The sequence below is a fragment of the Strix aluco genome, chromosome 20 (genome assembly GCF_031877795.1).
Source record: "Strix aluco isolate bStrAlu1 chromosome 20, bStrAlu1.hap1, whole genome shotgun sequence".
Taxonomy (NCBI): domain Eukaryota; kingdom Metazoa; phylum Chordata; class Aves; order Strigiformes; family Strigidae; genus Strix; species Strix aluco.
This window is the reverse complement of record NC_133950.1, coordinates 10876645-10892457: the sequence shown is the minus strand read 5'-3', so window position 1 is coordinate 10892457 and position 15813 is coordinate 10876645. Positions and strand designations below refer to the sequence as shown.

Below are 15813 nucleotides of genomic sequence, written 5' to 3'. Positions count from 1 at the left end.
CCCGGGCCGGTGCGTGGCGGCGGGATGGCACGGGCGGTGGTTCCGCGGCGCTGAGCGGGCGCGGAGCGGCGCGGCCGCGGGCGCGGAGCGGGGGAGGTTCGCCGCCGCCGCCGCCGCCTCCTGCCCCGCTGCGCAGCCCCCGGAGCCCGCCGGCGTGACCAGGACCTCCGCTTTATTCTTGATGGTTTCGGCTATTTCTAAGGAAAGAAAAAAAAAAAAAAATCCCCAAAGCCCTGACATCGCTGGCGGAGGAGCCTCCAAAATCGGAGATTTGGCTACTTTTTGCATTTTCCACCCGTCGTTTCTTTCTGTTATTATTGTAATTTTGTGCGAAAGGAAGTTATGAACAACTGCAAGTCAGGAAGTGGAAATCCACACCGGTTGTGACAAGCTGGGGCTAAAAACTATTTCATTATTTATATAGATGTGTCTATCAACATTCTGCTTTTCATCCAAAGAATAAAGGGAAATACCGGCTAGTCCTATGTTTGACGGTGAATGACAGACCGCATCTGAGGAAAGGAAGGACTAAATATATCAGCTAAGAACACCACCGTTATTTATTGAACTCAAGAGACCTTTTTTTTAACCCAAAGACTGTTTGAGCGAGAGATTTAATGGGTCATTAAAAAGGGGAAAAAAAATTTAAAGGCCCTTTTGCTTCTGAAGTGCAGCTAACCTCAAAAATAGGAGCAGTACTTGTAAAACAGATACTCAAATTAAGGCTTTACATGATGAATTTTCTATCCTATGGATATCAGTTTTGAGATTACAAACCAAGAAGATCTGTAATTGATCTAGCACCAGATAATTTCAATGCCTAATATTCCCCAGGATTGCTGGAGTACCCTAGGAGCTGCGTCGGACTGTACTCGGGGTATGCCATGGGCTGTATTCAGAGTATTAGCTGCAAATCCAAAGTTTTCCGGGAAAGTATTTCAGTGATTGAAGTCAAAGCCTCCATCGATCCCATTCCCACCAGCATCGACGAGTCCTCCAGTGTGGTCCTGCGCTACCGGACCCCTCACTTCCGAGCCTCTGCGCAAGTGTTGGTGCCCCCCATTCCCAAGAAGGAGACCTGGATTGTGGGCTGGATCCAGGCTTGCAGCCACATGGAATTTTACAATCACTACGGGGAACAGGGAATGTAAGTATTTCCAAGAGCGCGTGCGGGTGCGTTTGCCTAGCGGGAAGAAAGAGAGGGAGGGCTGTGGCCTGGCTGGGAAATACTGGGTTAAACCAAAAATTATAATCCAGTTGGTTTGATTTTAAAATCCAGTGCTTCTGAAACTTAACAGGACTTTCTCATACATTTAAAATACAGGAGAGCTTGTCCCTGCCCTTTCAAGGAGTAGGTCTTCTTCTCCTCTAATGGGAATGTGCCCAAGCCCTGACCAAAACCCACTCGTTCTGCTGGGCACCCAAAAGCAATACCGTATTTCACAACAGCTCTTGAGCAGCACTGGAGATCCTGAAGTCCCAGGGCAGCCCTGCCGCCACAGGCACCCCTGTTTTGAGACGTGGTTTACGGGAGGGGTTCCCCTGACCACCAGCTCCTCTCTTCAGCATCCCCCCCCATCCCTTTCGGGGTAAAACTGCGCACTGCCAAGCCCCAGGGGAACCCGAGGGCTGACACTTGTGGCACGGTGCCGTCCCCAGTGTGCTGTACTGCTGCTGCAGTGGGCCATGGCTGTGAGCTCAGTAGCCCACCAGCTCTGGGAGCAGACTTTAACGTCACAGGAGGAATCCTGCTTGCTTTGCCCACGGTAGCAGGCAGCCTACAGGGAAAGAACAAGCTGGATTTAACCCACTGATCATTAAACCCTTTGTATTACCTTGGAGCAGGGTGAAAATTTCACATTATCCCTTCTTTTGGGTAATGTGAGAGTGGGAGTATATAGATATATGTTAGGTAAGGGGAATCTAGGGGCTGTTTGCACACCAAAACCCCAGTGTTACTGGTCAGACAGTCATAGTGAGACAGGAATGAGTCAAATTAAAATGTCACCTCCCTACTGAGAAAAGTCATCTCTTCCCAGTCCCCCACCAGTTTGTTCACCAAATGTTGTTGCAGGCTTTGGCCCGTAGTTTAAATCAGCCACAGCACCCGATCTCCAAATGCCTGCACAGAACAGCAATTCTGCAACTCACGGTGCTGGGCAGCCCCAGGTGCAGCCTCCTGGTGCAGCAGAAATCTGTCTGTCCAGTCACGGGCACAAAACCTGACCGCAGAGCCCGGTGTTGGCAGATGATTCGGTGGCTGGAGGCGCTGATGCTGCCCAGTCTCTGGTGGCAAGGGAGAAGGGACGGGAAGGTCAGGTCTAAGCAACCCCCCCATCTGCTCATCCGAAGTGCCCTGTGTGCGGGGGATGCCGGCTCAGCCCCTCAAGGGTCATTCTGGGTGGCTTAAAAAATGGTGAATGAGTAGGGCTGAGGGAGGGTGGGAACACGGAGTAGGGCTGGAGAACAGGACAAACTCTGACTTAATGCAGTGCCTTCCTGAAGGCCTGAACCTCTGCACGCACACCCCGGCCCTTCTTCCCTCCCTTCTGCCTGTAAGCCCAAATGAGGACACAGGTTCGGCACCTCAGACATAAAGCGCATACGTGTTGTAAGATGTGGGCCCGAGGGAAGGGCATGCCGAGGAGCAGCTGTAAGTCACAGACTGTCCCCCCCTTCTGTCCCCACGTCCCCTCTCTGCTCAAGCAGAAAGTGCCTTGAGAAGCAAACTAGCATCTGACAAACACCAGCAGTGAGGCTCAGCAAAGGAGAAGACCAGCTTACCTTGGTTTTAAAAGTACTTACAACAGGCCCGAAATCTGCAGGCTTTTTGGCCCCAACAATATCTTTAGCAAGGACAATTTGTTGTTCAGATGTTCCCAATTCCAGGCCTTTGGGATTCGCATGTGTAATTCTCAGGCTCATTTAGAAATCCTGTCTTTAGCGACCAGCTGCAAAGGGAAACAGAAAAGTCCACTGTATATAAATACAGCTCACATCCACGGAAATAAAGAGGACTGGGCAGAGAGCTATTCTGCCAGTGCTGCTGTGGGCTGCAAACCTCGATGTGTCCTTTTATTTCTCTGCACCTGAGTTTCCCTGTGTTTAAAATGAGGATTTGGTACAGTCTTCCCTTGCTGGAATGCTTTGAGACAAAAAAAAAAAGTTGTATCTACAAGCTAAGTGCTGTAAACAGGTAGCCAGAATTAAACATTGCAGCTATGCAGGAGAGCTATTAGCCAGAAAATCATGGCAACAAAGATTTTTCCCTAGGAGGTTCACTGACATTTAACTGATATAAAAAGAGTTACCCAAACATAAGTAGGAATTGGTCTGCTCCTCCACTCTCTTTCTATAGACCCGTCGCCATCTGAAAGCTATAAATAAAGGCGTTTGGGAGGAAAGGCCTCCTTCAATGCCGTTGAAACATGGTCCTGGAAGACCTTTATATAGAGAGAGACAGGACACAAACCTAGCTGAAAGGATGGGCCAAGCCTTTAGCTGGTGTAACTCAAAGTAATCCCACTGACCTCCACGGAGCTGCACTGATTTATGCCAACAGAGTATTTGTCCCAACTTTCCATGATGAAGAGAGACGACTGCAACGTGCATATTTTTAATCACTCTGGTGACAGGCAAACAGAAAACTCCAAATAATCAACAATCAGTTGGTCAACCAGAGCATCAATACTTACAGCACGCTTTGGATTAATGTTTCACTTTTATGCTCTGGAGTTGTTAGCTGTGTATAAGCTGGCCATTGAGGACAGAAACAGCTGAGAAATACTGGAGCAGATGGAGCTGTGCATAACGCTTCTGTAGGGATGTTAGCTACAGAGGGGATAATTTAGACACACGCGTTTAAAGCGGCACTGACAATTTTGAGGCTAGATGCTGCATTTTTAAATGTAAAGGAAAATAATTAAAGCTCAGATAACACATAAATGCTGGCATTATTTTACATGTAAGGCAGTAGATGCTGCTGGGATCGTGAAAACCCCCGGTGTGAGGATGTGGGCGTGCTCTCTGACCCCACTCCATGCAGAACTGGGACCCATGGCTGGCATTACTGCTCCCCTCCGAGCAGGGTTTTACCCTGTGCCCGTAGGGAAGGATGCCACTGTGCAGTGGGGGGTGTCAGGATCAGGCCACAGAGCTCCGACCTGTGCAGGAGCAGCTGGACCAGGTCCCTGCTGGGATGTACTGGGGGGGTGCTGGTTTCTGCGCCTGGTCGTGCAGCACCTGGTGGGACCCGTGTCAGCGGCTGGGCAACGCCGGAATGGCATTATCCAGCCTTGTTTCTTCATCTCCATGGAGATGTGCGAGAAGCAGTGCAGATGGAGATATGCAAAACAGAGAGATAAATAAATTGGAGTTTGAATACGATCAGCCAAGAATCTGGAGAAGTTTCAGGTAGATATTTCTCCCCTGGAGGACCCAATGGGGCAGCTGGGCACCATTACATCATCACTTTACATTACCAGGCATCTCTCTCTTGTGAGATTAAATCTTCTGTGCCCTGAAGCAGAGACACAATGAACTTGAGAAATCAACTTGTCAAGAGAATAAACCCCCAGTCCTCAGGAGGAAAAACACAATCAAAAACAGATTCACCAAAGAAAAAAAAGATTATCCTTTCCATGGGAAGTGAGGGGAGGTCCATGGGAACTTACCCCTCCAGGGGTTTAGAGGAAAAGGCTTCACTGCCCTTGTGTGGCCCCTGTCCCTTACCTGTGCTGTGAGCACGCACCGTAGCCCAGTTAAATAAGTTATCCAGTCTGATTTGAGCCTGCTCAGTTAAACCAGCAGCAATCCATCCCTTTTTCTTAATACCAGTTTTCTGCTAGTTTTACTCCCCCAACCAGAGTGCATCAAACATTGCTGCCAGTTCAAGCGACGAGGCAGGAACATGCAGCTGGAGGATGGGGGGAAGAGGAACCACAGCAGCGTGGCTCTGACAGCTGGGGAGCATCTTAAATTCCCTTCCTGTTTGCTACAACCCTGGCTTGAATTGCTTGATGTGCTGGTGTAGGTGAGAGAGGCACTGTACAGGACAGTTTAAAATTAAACAGCTCTGACTGTCAGGTTTTCTTTCTTTCAGCTAGTCACCAGCACAGGCGCAGTGGCAGAGGGAGGCAGGTAGGAGCAGGGATGTGAAACACCCGAGTCGGCTTTTCACTGCGCCCACACATCGCCCTGGTACCTGCACCGAGCACAGTCTGCGAATGAGCGGGGCTCCTCTGCCTTAGGGAGCTGGTGAAGAGGAAGGGTGTTGGAAAGCACAAGGTTATGCAAGTCCATCTGGCCTGTGACTAATTAGGAGCTGGCTTTAAGGAATTGGGGCTGAGGATGCGATAGTGCCTGATGCCTGTCTGAAAAGGTTAACTGAATGTATCCGTGTCACTGCTGGGTGCACAGGGCTGGAGGCTGTGCGCTGGGGTTTGCTGTCACTGCACAGGCCACCGCAGTGATTGCTTTGGTTTGTGCGGTGGGGCAGCCATCTGGAGGGCTCGGGGTAAGCTGAGGGCTTCCTTACGTGTGACAGAATAGGAAGAAATGTATCTGAATGAGGAATAGGAGGCTAAAACCTACATAAAGCTGCTTGGCTGTCAGCAGCAAGGCTACAGTTGTGCCACAAGAAATAGCTCAGAGTTCCTTCTCCTGGTAGCAAGAAGACATTTGTTAAGAGAGGTTTGTTGGCAGCTCTAATCCCTAGCAATGCCCATACTGACTCTGAAGGTTTCAGAAGCAGCAGAAACAAGCTTGTCAGTATTACAAGCCAGAATCTACTGATTTTGGAGCTGATCAGCTATAGTGAATCCATGAAACCAGATAGGCTGGTTTCTTTTCATGCCTCTTCCCTGCTATTGTCAGCAAAATGTTTACTGGGCACTTTCTGGTCTTCCCTTGGCTCGGCACCACCACAGAAAGATGCTGATGCAGCCAAAGATCATTCCACAGCGTTCTTTCCAAAATCATCCAACAGGCCAGTTGTTGGCATATTATTTAACATGGACACACTATGCAAGCAAAGGCTACCAGGCTGGCTGGCACACAGGCTTTGCTCTAGCAGCAGGCGAGGGGCAACCACCAGCAGCAGCAACCATCGTGCAGCCTCTGCTTTTGCTCCAGTCATGGGATCTTCATAAGGCCTCGTTTTTCTTCTTGTTACTAAGCTGCACAGATAAAGCGTGATGGTTTTGAAACCCCAGGGTTAACCACACTCGCTAGAATTAGGCACAGCGTGCTCCATGAAGAAACACAGGCCAGTTTCTTCTTCCCCGTTCCTGCCCACGCCTTTTCATAAGCAGGGTGCACTTCTGAGCCACCCTGAGCGCAGCCACACTGCTCACAAACGTGCTCGGCTTTGCGGTGGGGTTTCTCAGGCTCTGCAGGCAGCATCCTGCCTTCAGCAACCTGCCCGGGCCCTGACACAGTTCCACCTTTTTGCTCTCATTTAAACTCTGGGCAAATTCTGGTAAGGTTCTGCAATTCTGTACTGGGCTGGGGTCAGATACATCTGCTGGGAATGAAGATGGGGACAAGCAGTTTCTGAGCATCCTCTACCTGATTCTCCTGCCATTTGCCCACCAGCCTCTGATCTGAGTAGGCTGGAGAAACCCGGGGTGGGGTTATCAGCCTCTTGTAGTACCTCAGGTCCCGGTTTGGCACCTCTGTACCCGCAGAGATGCTGTGGTTGCACCTTAGTACCAGACCTGTCACAGGCTAAACCTCTAGGAAATTGTCACATCTCACCCCCAGTTGACAGCCAAGTCACCTGGGCCACTGTCTGAATGGAAAGTAATCCTAAACCACCTGATGAAAGGGAGAGAAAGAACCCTCAGATGGTGTTTCAGAGTTGGGCTGTGGTGGGGGGCTATAGGGCACAATGTCCACTTCCCTGCCTGCCGAGGGCTGAGTTCATCCAGCATCCCCAGAGCCTTTCCCTGCTCATTTCTCCCTGAAGAGCGTGGGGGATGGTGAGCCAGGATGAGTCCAGTTTAGAGAGCAGAGCGTATAAACATCTCTCTAGTGGATGGGGGTCCTGGCAGGACCGCTCAGGGATCTCATTTTGGCTGCCTTTGCTAAAAATTTTCTTCCAGGGAAAGGACTCCCTCTGCCTGCTGGCTATGAGCTGAGGAGGAGAGGATTGCTGCAGCCGTGGTGCCGTAGCTGACAGCGGCCCGTAAATCTGTGCGAGGAGATGTCACACTTGCATAACCCCCGGTCCTGCTGCTCGGAGCATCCCCGCATCCCCCGGCGCAGCCGCGTCCTGCCTTGCCCTTAACCTCCCAGGTTCCTGCCAGACCATCTGACCTGCAAACCAGCCGCCTCCGGCGTGATGTGGCCCTTCGCCCAACGCCTGCCATGGCACAGGGGGGATTTTTGCTAGGACCCCCCCCCCCACTGGCATGAAAAAAGATAAAGGAGATCTTTAAATCCCCCATGGTATTTTCTAGCTACAGCCAGACATTTACAGCTAACTGCTGACTGATCCAGTGGTTACAAACATGGAGGCACTTCACGGTCATTAACTAATTAACAATCAGAACAGCCTTGTGAGATGGTCACATTAGTCCTGGCCAGTGGAGAGGAGCAGCTTGTCCCAAAGCTGCATCAGAGCCGGCCGAGCCTGATGGCTGCCCCCCCCGCCTGCCTGCACCCAGCGCAGCCCCCGCTTCAGTCCAGGGGCTATTTTAAGCGGCAGCACCGGACTTATTGAGGGCTGGGACAGTTACCCTGACCAGCCTCAGCGTGTCCCCTCTGTCTCCCTCCCAAGATAAACCACGTCCCGTGGCACAGCCCGCAGCAGGGAGCCACAGAGCTTGGGGGGCTGGTGCACAGCTCAGCGTCCTGGCCCCACGACGGGGTCAAGTGCAAGTGCCACCCTGCTGCCACACGGCCCCTTCTGACACCTCGACGGCAGGGACAGAGTCTCTGGGTGGCGGGGAGGTCTGATTCATAAGCAAGAGGGAGAAGGTACATTAGAGCCACCTCTACCAGCCTGGTTTTTAAAAGACTGTCGTTAATATACTTTCACTGGGCACATGGTCTATGGTTATGCCATCTTACTGCCTTTACTTTGCAAGTACCTAACCCTTTTCCTGAGACATTTACAGGAGTTTGCTTCTATTGGCAAATCTAATCTTAAAAATTAAATTGGAAGTTAATAAAAAATCCAAGTTGTGCATCAGCATTACAAGTTGACAGAGGACCATTTTCACTTACTTTCTTGCTAGAAAGACTGACCTTTTTGTCAGCCTCGCAAGCAGAGCGCACAGCGCACAGACGACCGGCTCAGGCAGTTTTACAAGCTGGCTGACCTCGGTTTCTCTGATTACTGTAACACCATCCCCAGCCCCGAGCCTGGTGTGCAGCCTTTGAACCGGGTCCTTCCTGGGGCTGGAGAAGGATGGGTTACACTGCCAGCGCCAGGCAGACAGTGCGGAGGGACAGTGGCTTCTCCAGAGAGAAAATGAGTGTTTGCAGGTAGGGACTGAGAAGAAAGAACAGAATGGGGCAATGGGAAGCTTTATGGTCCAGTTGAGTCCTTGATCTTCCTCTGCTTAGGTTTTCTGTCACCTCAGCCCCAGGGCCAGCTCTGAGCTTGCCCATTCTTTTGCCAACATGGGACATTTTGTGCTATTGAGAGGAAGAAACTCAGCCCTGAGCCCTGCTCTCACTGGCACAAGAACTGAGATCCTGAACGCGGTGCTGGAGCGAGTCCTTGTGTTCAGCTGTGCTCAGGCAGCCAAGGAGCTGCAAGAAGATACCTGCAGCACTGGATTTTCTCCACCACTGGAGCTTTCCTGAGCACCTACCCTTTGCAGCCTTACCTTATTTTGAACCAGTCCAGGTAGCCACCATTTCCTGCAGGGAAAGCCCTGGCCCTGCAGGGTGATGGTTCCTCAGTGGTGTTTAACAGCAGGACAGACTGCCGTGACCTGGAAGTTTGCAGACATATTTTTAATGACAGGGATGAGCTTTTGCGGCAGGATGGCACGAAAGGCACAAATTCCAGTAAAAGCTAGAGGGGGAATGCGTTCACAACTACTTCCTCTCCTTCCTTGAAATCCAGCATGTTTCTAAACTGATTAATTAATGCAATATCCATAATTTGTTGTTGATTATGGCAGGTCAAGTTGGGAGCTTCCAGATCTACTGGACGGTAAAATCCAGGCCATCAGTGACTCGGATGGAGTGAACTATCCCTGGTACGGAAACACGACAGAAACCTGCACCATCGTGGGTCCCACAAAGAAGGAGTCCAAGTTCAACATCAGCATGAACGACAACTTTTACCCGAGCGTGACGTGGGCAGTGCCCGTCAGCGAGAGCAACGTGGCCAAACTCACAAGCATTCACCGGGATCAAAGCTTCACCACCTGGCTGGTGGCAACCAACACGGCTACCAACGAAATGGTGACCTTGCAGACTATCAAATGGCGCATGAGGCTGGGCATCGAGGTGAACCCCAGCAGACCCTTGGGGCAGCGTGCCAAGCTGCAGGAGCCCTCTGCTCAAGAGCAGCCCCAGGTCCTTAGCAAGAATGAGCCAATACCACCCAGTGCCCTTGTCAAACCCAATGCCAATGATGCTCAGGTACTCATGTGGAGGCCAAAGGATGGACCACCACTTGTGGTGATACCTCCAAAACATCGATAATATAAACCTGGCGTCCCGGCACCGAAAGGGAGAGAACAAACAATCAAACAAACAAACAACAAAGCAAAACAATCACTTAGGTATTAGAATACACATGTATAATCTGAGCAAAATCAAAATGCACTTTTTATTCATTCAACAAATGCAACCATTCTACCTTCTCCCATTGGGACGGATTTCACTGTGCTAAAGCTAAAGAGGAGACCTTTGACTGGGGTCTGTCTCATCACTGGATTCCTAAGGGAAGAAACTAACACTGATGTCTACCCGTATAGCTTTTCTTTTTTTTTCTTCCCTACTTTAGTTACTGTTTGAACTTCAGTCTCATTAGCTTGTCCAGACTGCCCAGAACAATAAGAACATTTTATTTGGGATTTTGTCTTTTTATTTGTTTTTTGTTGAGAACGAAACAAGTTCCTGGAGCAAAAAGTTGACTATTTAAGATAAGGATGATTTTTTTTTTTTTTTTTTTTTTTTAAGCTGCAAGGTTCTGAGTTGCAAATCCAAGTCACGCGGCCTTATGTAGACTTTGCTTTGCATTGCCAAACTTTTGCCTTAAAGCTATGTTTGAAAAAAAACCAACAAAAATACCACCAGGCAGAATGTCCTTTCTACACAATTTCTGGGAGAAAGTTTTGGAACAAGGAATAGATTGTCAGTGTGTCACGGGCTGATGGATGAAAAGGGCATGAAATTGGAAGAAGTGTGATAAAAAGAAAATCTTCCTGGTTTTAAAACCTGGAATAAGGAAGCATGGAAATAATCTCAGTTTCAAAGCAATGCAAATAATAAACCTGCTGTAGGATGTCTCTTGAGTGGGAGCTACTAGGCCATCTCCCTGCTTCGCGGACGGGTAGCAAGCAAGCCTGCGCTGCTTACACTTGGCGATCTCAGTCTCCCGTTAGCATTATAATATGGGATAATCTGACAGCTGGAATTGTGGCCCTGGGAGTCAACATAAATTGAGAGGGGGAGGATGTCCCACTAGGCAGATGTTTGCCCAGCTAGCCCATGGTCTCACCTTCTTGTGGCGTAAGAGCCCACGGCTCATGCAGCAGCTGTTGTTGGGTGAAACTCTGTTGCCCCGTTTTCCCATGAAATCCAAATGATGGTGCTGTAAGAAGAGCAGGATATAAAAAGGATCCTTCTGAAGTCATTGGAGATGCATGGGTGTAAGCGAGGGCAGATCTTATCTACTGAGTCTACCCAGCAATATCCATAATTCAGGAACAGCCACGTCTGAAAATAACAGGCGCCCATTCCTAACAAACACTAGAAGCAAAAGCTACGAAAAACTCTCTTCTTCCCATGATAACAAATCATGTTGGGCTTAGTAGATCGTTTTCTTCCAGATGACCTCGTGATCTACACGACTGTCAGGAATGGGGTACAGACAGGACCCCGGGTGGTTCTGTGCCTGTCTGGTTATGGCACAAACATCTGTGCAGCAAAGGGTAATGAGAAGGTACAAGCAGGGCAACACCTGAGCCTTGGGTGTAGATCCTCCAGTGAGTAAGGTGGATTTGAAGCAGGAGGTGGAACCAGTAGATTTTAATAAGGAGCTTGTCCAGATGGCTTCAGAGATAACCAGCTGCACTTCTGCGGAGGAAGGCGGCACGGAGGAGCCGTTTGAAGGGGGTGGGGGTGGGGGGGCACAGTTTGCCAGCAGAGGAAGTTCTGCAGTAGAGATGGCATCTGGAGGGCAGGGCACAGGATGGGGCGCAGAGGATCTGCTCTCTTGCTCCAGCACATGGCCTGAGGCAGATCACTTCCCCTTCCCTCTGCAGCTCCTTCCCCTAGATAACATTTCTTCCCCTTATTAACAATCTGCCTCAAGAGCTAGGACTGAAGAGAGCTCAGCGTGCCAGATACAAGCCTGGCCCTGCTGAGCTGGTCTGAACAGGTCTCACAACCACACACACGCTGCTCAAAAAGGCTCTCCCCTTGGAGAGACACCAATTAGCTGCTATTGCCATCTTCATCTTCCACACAGGACATTACCAGCAAGAAATTCTCCTTCCTCGCTTCTCCAAAGCCACACCATCTACTTCAGCAACAGGTTCAACATCACCACATGCCTGGGGAAAGCACACCCAGAAGATACGCCCCCCACCATGACAGTCTCAAACCAGCAAACAAGGATCCTGGGTCCCTGCAACCGTACCCCCGTTTCCAGGGGAGACCGCCCTCCTCCACGCACTGGTTTTCAGAGATGCTCAGCCACAGAGCTGCATTCTTCAGCTGGCAGATCTCTGAGGGAGGAAGTCCAGCATTACAAGCAGCTTGCAAACGAATGGACTGCATCAAACCTAAATCCATGAGCCAAAGGTTGCCTAAATCCAGGCTTTGGGACTATAAAGGATGAAGCTAGGGAGACTTTGACTTGCACAGTCACTCTCTGTATTAAACTCCATTTTCTTACATGGATTCAGATCCTAACTACAGCTCTACTGGCACAGCCCTTTGGGACTTGTCTGTATTTTCTCCTAGGCAATACACGCAGAAGAGGACAAAATGTGAGCTGTGGGTGAATAGCTGATAACAATTGCACACATCTCAGCTACCGCTTAGATGCGCTTCTGGGCAGTCCCACGGGTGGGAGCAGAAGGGGTATTTATGTCTGGTATTCACTTTGTCTCCAGGTGCTGAGTACTTACAGTTCTCACTGATGTCAGCATGGGTCAAAGAAACCGTACCCAGTTGTCTTAATTAGCTGCACGAAGGAATTCCACGGAAAGATTTCTTCTCAGTCACCAAAAACCACATTCAGGGAACACCTACGTCCTTTTCCACTTAGCTTTGTGTTGGACTTAGTCTCCCAGTGCATTAAGTAAATCTGGTTCCTCCTGATCCCTCTACCTGGTGGACTTGGATGCATCCATGCAATTTGATAGTAACCTCCTGGCTAATTCGTCCTGTTGCACTGAACAGACCCAGCTAAGCAGCAAATATGAAATTCAGATTTCACGTTGGGGTCGGCTTTGCATGGACTTCTCCCTTCCCAAAGAATGCCTTTATCCCGTGCCTAGGTTGAAACGAGCCCCTCCACCTCCATTTGCATCACCAGACACGGCACAGAAAAGTGATGCTGCCTCTTCTGAGATTTCATGCGTTGTGATTAAAAGTGATGTTTTTCCAATGCTGCTTCATTACAAAACTGACAGGGACAGATCAAATATAAAAGAAACGATGGCTGGAAGTAACAGGTGCTATAGCCATCGCTACCGATACGGCTGGTTAATAGCCATATGGTTAGAGTGGGGATTGACAGGGTCCCTGTGGGGACTTAAATGTCTGGGGACCTGGGGCATCCTGCACCAAGTAAGGTGGTAAATAAGCAGAGATAAATAAAGCTCCTTCTCTGGCAGCTTTTTGCAGAACCAGGAATGCACAAAGGATGCACTGGGAAGGTGATGGGGCACCAACGCGGGCTGCTGATGTACATGAGCTTGTCCCTGCCTCACCTCTCCCATCAATGGTGCTCAGCTCTTTATGGCCCCAAATCACTGCAGGAGCTGAGAACGAAGCCTGACCATCCCTGCCAGAATCCTGTAGTGGTCCAGGGTGGGACGCAGCAGGGAGAGCCCTGGCCGAGACCCTCACCTGCACCCTCTCTCCCCCAGCCAGCAGCGGGGCCGGGGCCAGCAGGCAGTCGAGCAGGGCCAACGCGCCGAGCGGCCTCGTGCACCGTTTGGTTCTCGTTTCCTACCCTTGACACTGAGACGAGCGTGGCGAGAGAGGGGCAGCCCCTCGGAGAGTCAACTAAGATATTAAGCAGCGTTGGGGAGGGGTAGACCTGTTGAGCTGGCGCAGCGGAGAGCAAGGCTGGGTCCAGCGGCGGGGGGGTGAGGCGAGGGCTGCCCCAGCCTCTGCGCCGCCGTCCCTCCTGCCCTGGCTCCTGGCACAGCAATAAGAATCGTCCTTGGTCTTGCAGAGATACTGTGAAAACAAAACCAAGATGTACCGAGTCTGGAAACTTACAGAGATGTAAAAAACAAAACCCTGCTTTTATAACAGAAATAAAGTGGAATTTTCAAACGCGTCTGCCTGGAGTCGTTTGGGCGGTGGCTGTTTTTAAATGAACAGCTCCACCACCTCTGCACTCACGTTTCAAGGCAGCGATAAATATCCCATTTACCACGAATGCCTTTTCTCTCCGTTTCAGCTCTTACACCGCATCAGATAGAGTGTGGAGGTTTCTGGTTAAAAATACCAGCCGACATCCTGCATTTTTCATTACCAGGCTGCTGTGCAACTTGTGACAGCAGGACAGAGCCGAGCCGGTTGGCGCAGGCAGCAGCTGAACTTCCGCACAGTTCAGTTTCCTGACGCTGTTTGCTTATTTAGCAAAAGCCCGCTCTGATGTTAGCTGTAAATACCGCATCTGGAGAGAGGCAGCCTCTCAGCCAGGCTCCGGTACCCCGGGCAGCCGCGAGCAGCCCTGCCCTTTCAGACCCGGGCAAACGAGAGGCTAAAAGCTGCTGCAGTAGATGACCGGTTTTCAAATACCACGCTGTATTCATTTCACTGTTTTCCCCCACGTTTTTCATATTTAGGTTCTGCTTGCTTTTCAGTAAAGGAAACTCTCAAATTTATTTTCAGAGAGCAGGGGGTGCCGGGCCGAGTGGCCAGTACAGCTCCTGTGCTAACCCCTTACTCCCCAGCGCCCAGCCCCGGCACCTTCCAGGTCTGTACTCCAGCTCCTCTTGCCATGGGCCGATCCCACCATGGGCTCCCTTCCCACCAGCTGTGCCCCACGGCAGACGCAGGTTTCTCTCTTTTTTTTTTTTTGTTCTCTCAGTAGTTTTGCTGCTCTCTGATCCAGCCTGTAAAGAATCATAGAACAGTTTGGGTTGGAAGGGACCTTAAAGATCATCCAGTCCCACCCCCCTGCCACGGGCAGGGACACCTTCCACTAGCCCAGGTTGCTCAAAGCCCCGTCCAACCTGGCCTTGAACCCTTCCAGGGAGGGGGCAGCCACAGCTTCTCTGGGCAACCTAAGAAGCAGCAAGGCTTCTCAAAAAGCAGCTGAGGAAAGACTTGCCCTGTCTGCTGCAAGATCATGCTGCTGCATTGGCTCCCACCCAGCACCCACGGGACCCTCCTGCCCCGCAGGGCTGGTGGAGCCACACCACACTCAGAGCTTTCCCGGCGTGTGCCCCGAGCACGGGGCTGGACCATCACCTGTGGGGCACCCCCCAGCAAGGTGCACCTCACACCGATGTCTCCCCTTTGCTGCATCTCCCTGGGTCCTGCACAGAGCGAATGAGAGCTTGTCACAAGCCTGTTATGCCCCTTAAAGGTTGTAGCCAACCTTTGCTGCTTGAGAGCCTTTTGCACGCTGCTGCCGTGCAGCAGGGAGAGCTGGTACCATCACACACAGACCACCAAGGCGTGTGCCCGCGTAAAACACAAACAGCCACATAGTTTGGGAAGCTCCACCAGCACGTAGCAGTGACACAAACCCAAGTGTAGGAGGGGAAGGGGAGGAACGAAACATACGGGAGGTCACAGCTCGAGGAAAGGCATGTGCATGGATGGAGCCTGAGCAGAGGAGAGGACAGGTTCTGAGTGGGATTCCTTTCCACAGTGGAAACTCTCCAGCCTTGTCTGCTGATAGCAGGTTAAATTTAGATGTCCTAGTTTTGGAGGGAGGGAGGAGTGGAGAGGGGACACCAGCCAACTCACAGCTGTTTTAGGTGACACCCTGAAAAAGCCGAAAGTGCCCAGTCACTTACTGTCTGCACAGAGACATTAGAAAAGCCCCTGAGAAGGATCAGGAGGATGGTGGGAAGGACGTCGGCTGCTGAACCCAGCAGAGCTCGGGTGATGGTGGAGGACAGTTCTGGTGCTTCAGGTAACACCAACGTCCATCCTTTAGTGCAGTGCATTTGTCAATGCTGAGGTCAGGAATCAAACTTCACCTTTCTAGAGGTTTTGTCACTCGGCTTTGTGATTTTCTAACCTCAGTTTTAGGCAGACTGAGGCAACAGTTCCTTCATTTGAAGAAATACCCCTTGGCCTTCACAGTCCCTGCTCAAAACTTTTTGCAGGGACTTCCCTCTGCTGATGCAAATCAGGTTTTATTTCCTATTTCTTCTATCTCACATCTCGTTAAGCTGTTCATGTGCAGCAGCTGCAAACACT

The 15813-nt window shown here is 50.6% G+C and overlaps 1 protein-coding gene and 1 long non-coding RNA gene across 3 annotated transcripts; one reads left to right on the top strand and one right to left on the bottom strand.

Annotated features, from left to right (window-relative positions):
* Window positions 1-88: 88 nt before the first annotated feature.
* On the top strand, window positions 89-13704 carry FAM78A (family with sequence similarity 78 member A). Its single transcript, XM_074846460.1, has 2 exons — window positions 89-1147; window positions 9138-13704. The coding sequence occupies exons 1-2, from the start codon at window positions 885-887 to the stop codon at window positions 9664-9666; spliced, it is 792 nt and encodes a 263-aa protein (XP_074702561.1). The 5' UTR covers window positions 89-884; the 3' UTR covers window positions 9667-13704.
* On the bottom strand, window positions 13512-15097 carry LOC141932621 (uncharacterized). Of its 2 annotated transcripts, none has more exons than XR_012625869.1 (3): window positions 14981-15097; window positions 14347-14492; window positions 13512-13605 (listed from the first exon to the last, which is right to left on the bottom strand). It is a non-coding gene; the product is annotated as an uncharacterized LOC141932621 (long non-coding RNA). The 2 variants fall into 2 exon arrangements; XR_012625868.1 differs by having other exon boundaries at window positions 14851-15057.
* Between the last annotated feature and the right edge of the window lie 716 nt (window positions 15098-15813).

Excerpts from the sequence above, each read along its gene's own strand:
- FAM78A (XM_074846460.1), top strand. The coding sequence starts at position 885 with ATGGGCTGTATTCAGAGTATTAGCTGCAAATCCAAAGTTTTCCGGGAA. Across the intron at positions 1,148-9,137 it reads CACTACGGGGAACAGGGAAT|GTCAAGTTGGGAGCTTCCAG; the intron begins GTAAGTATTTCC and ends TGATTATGGCAG.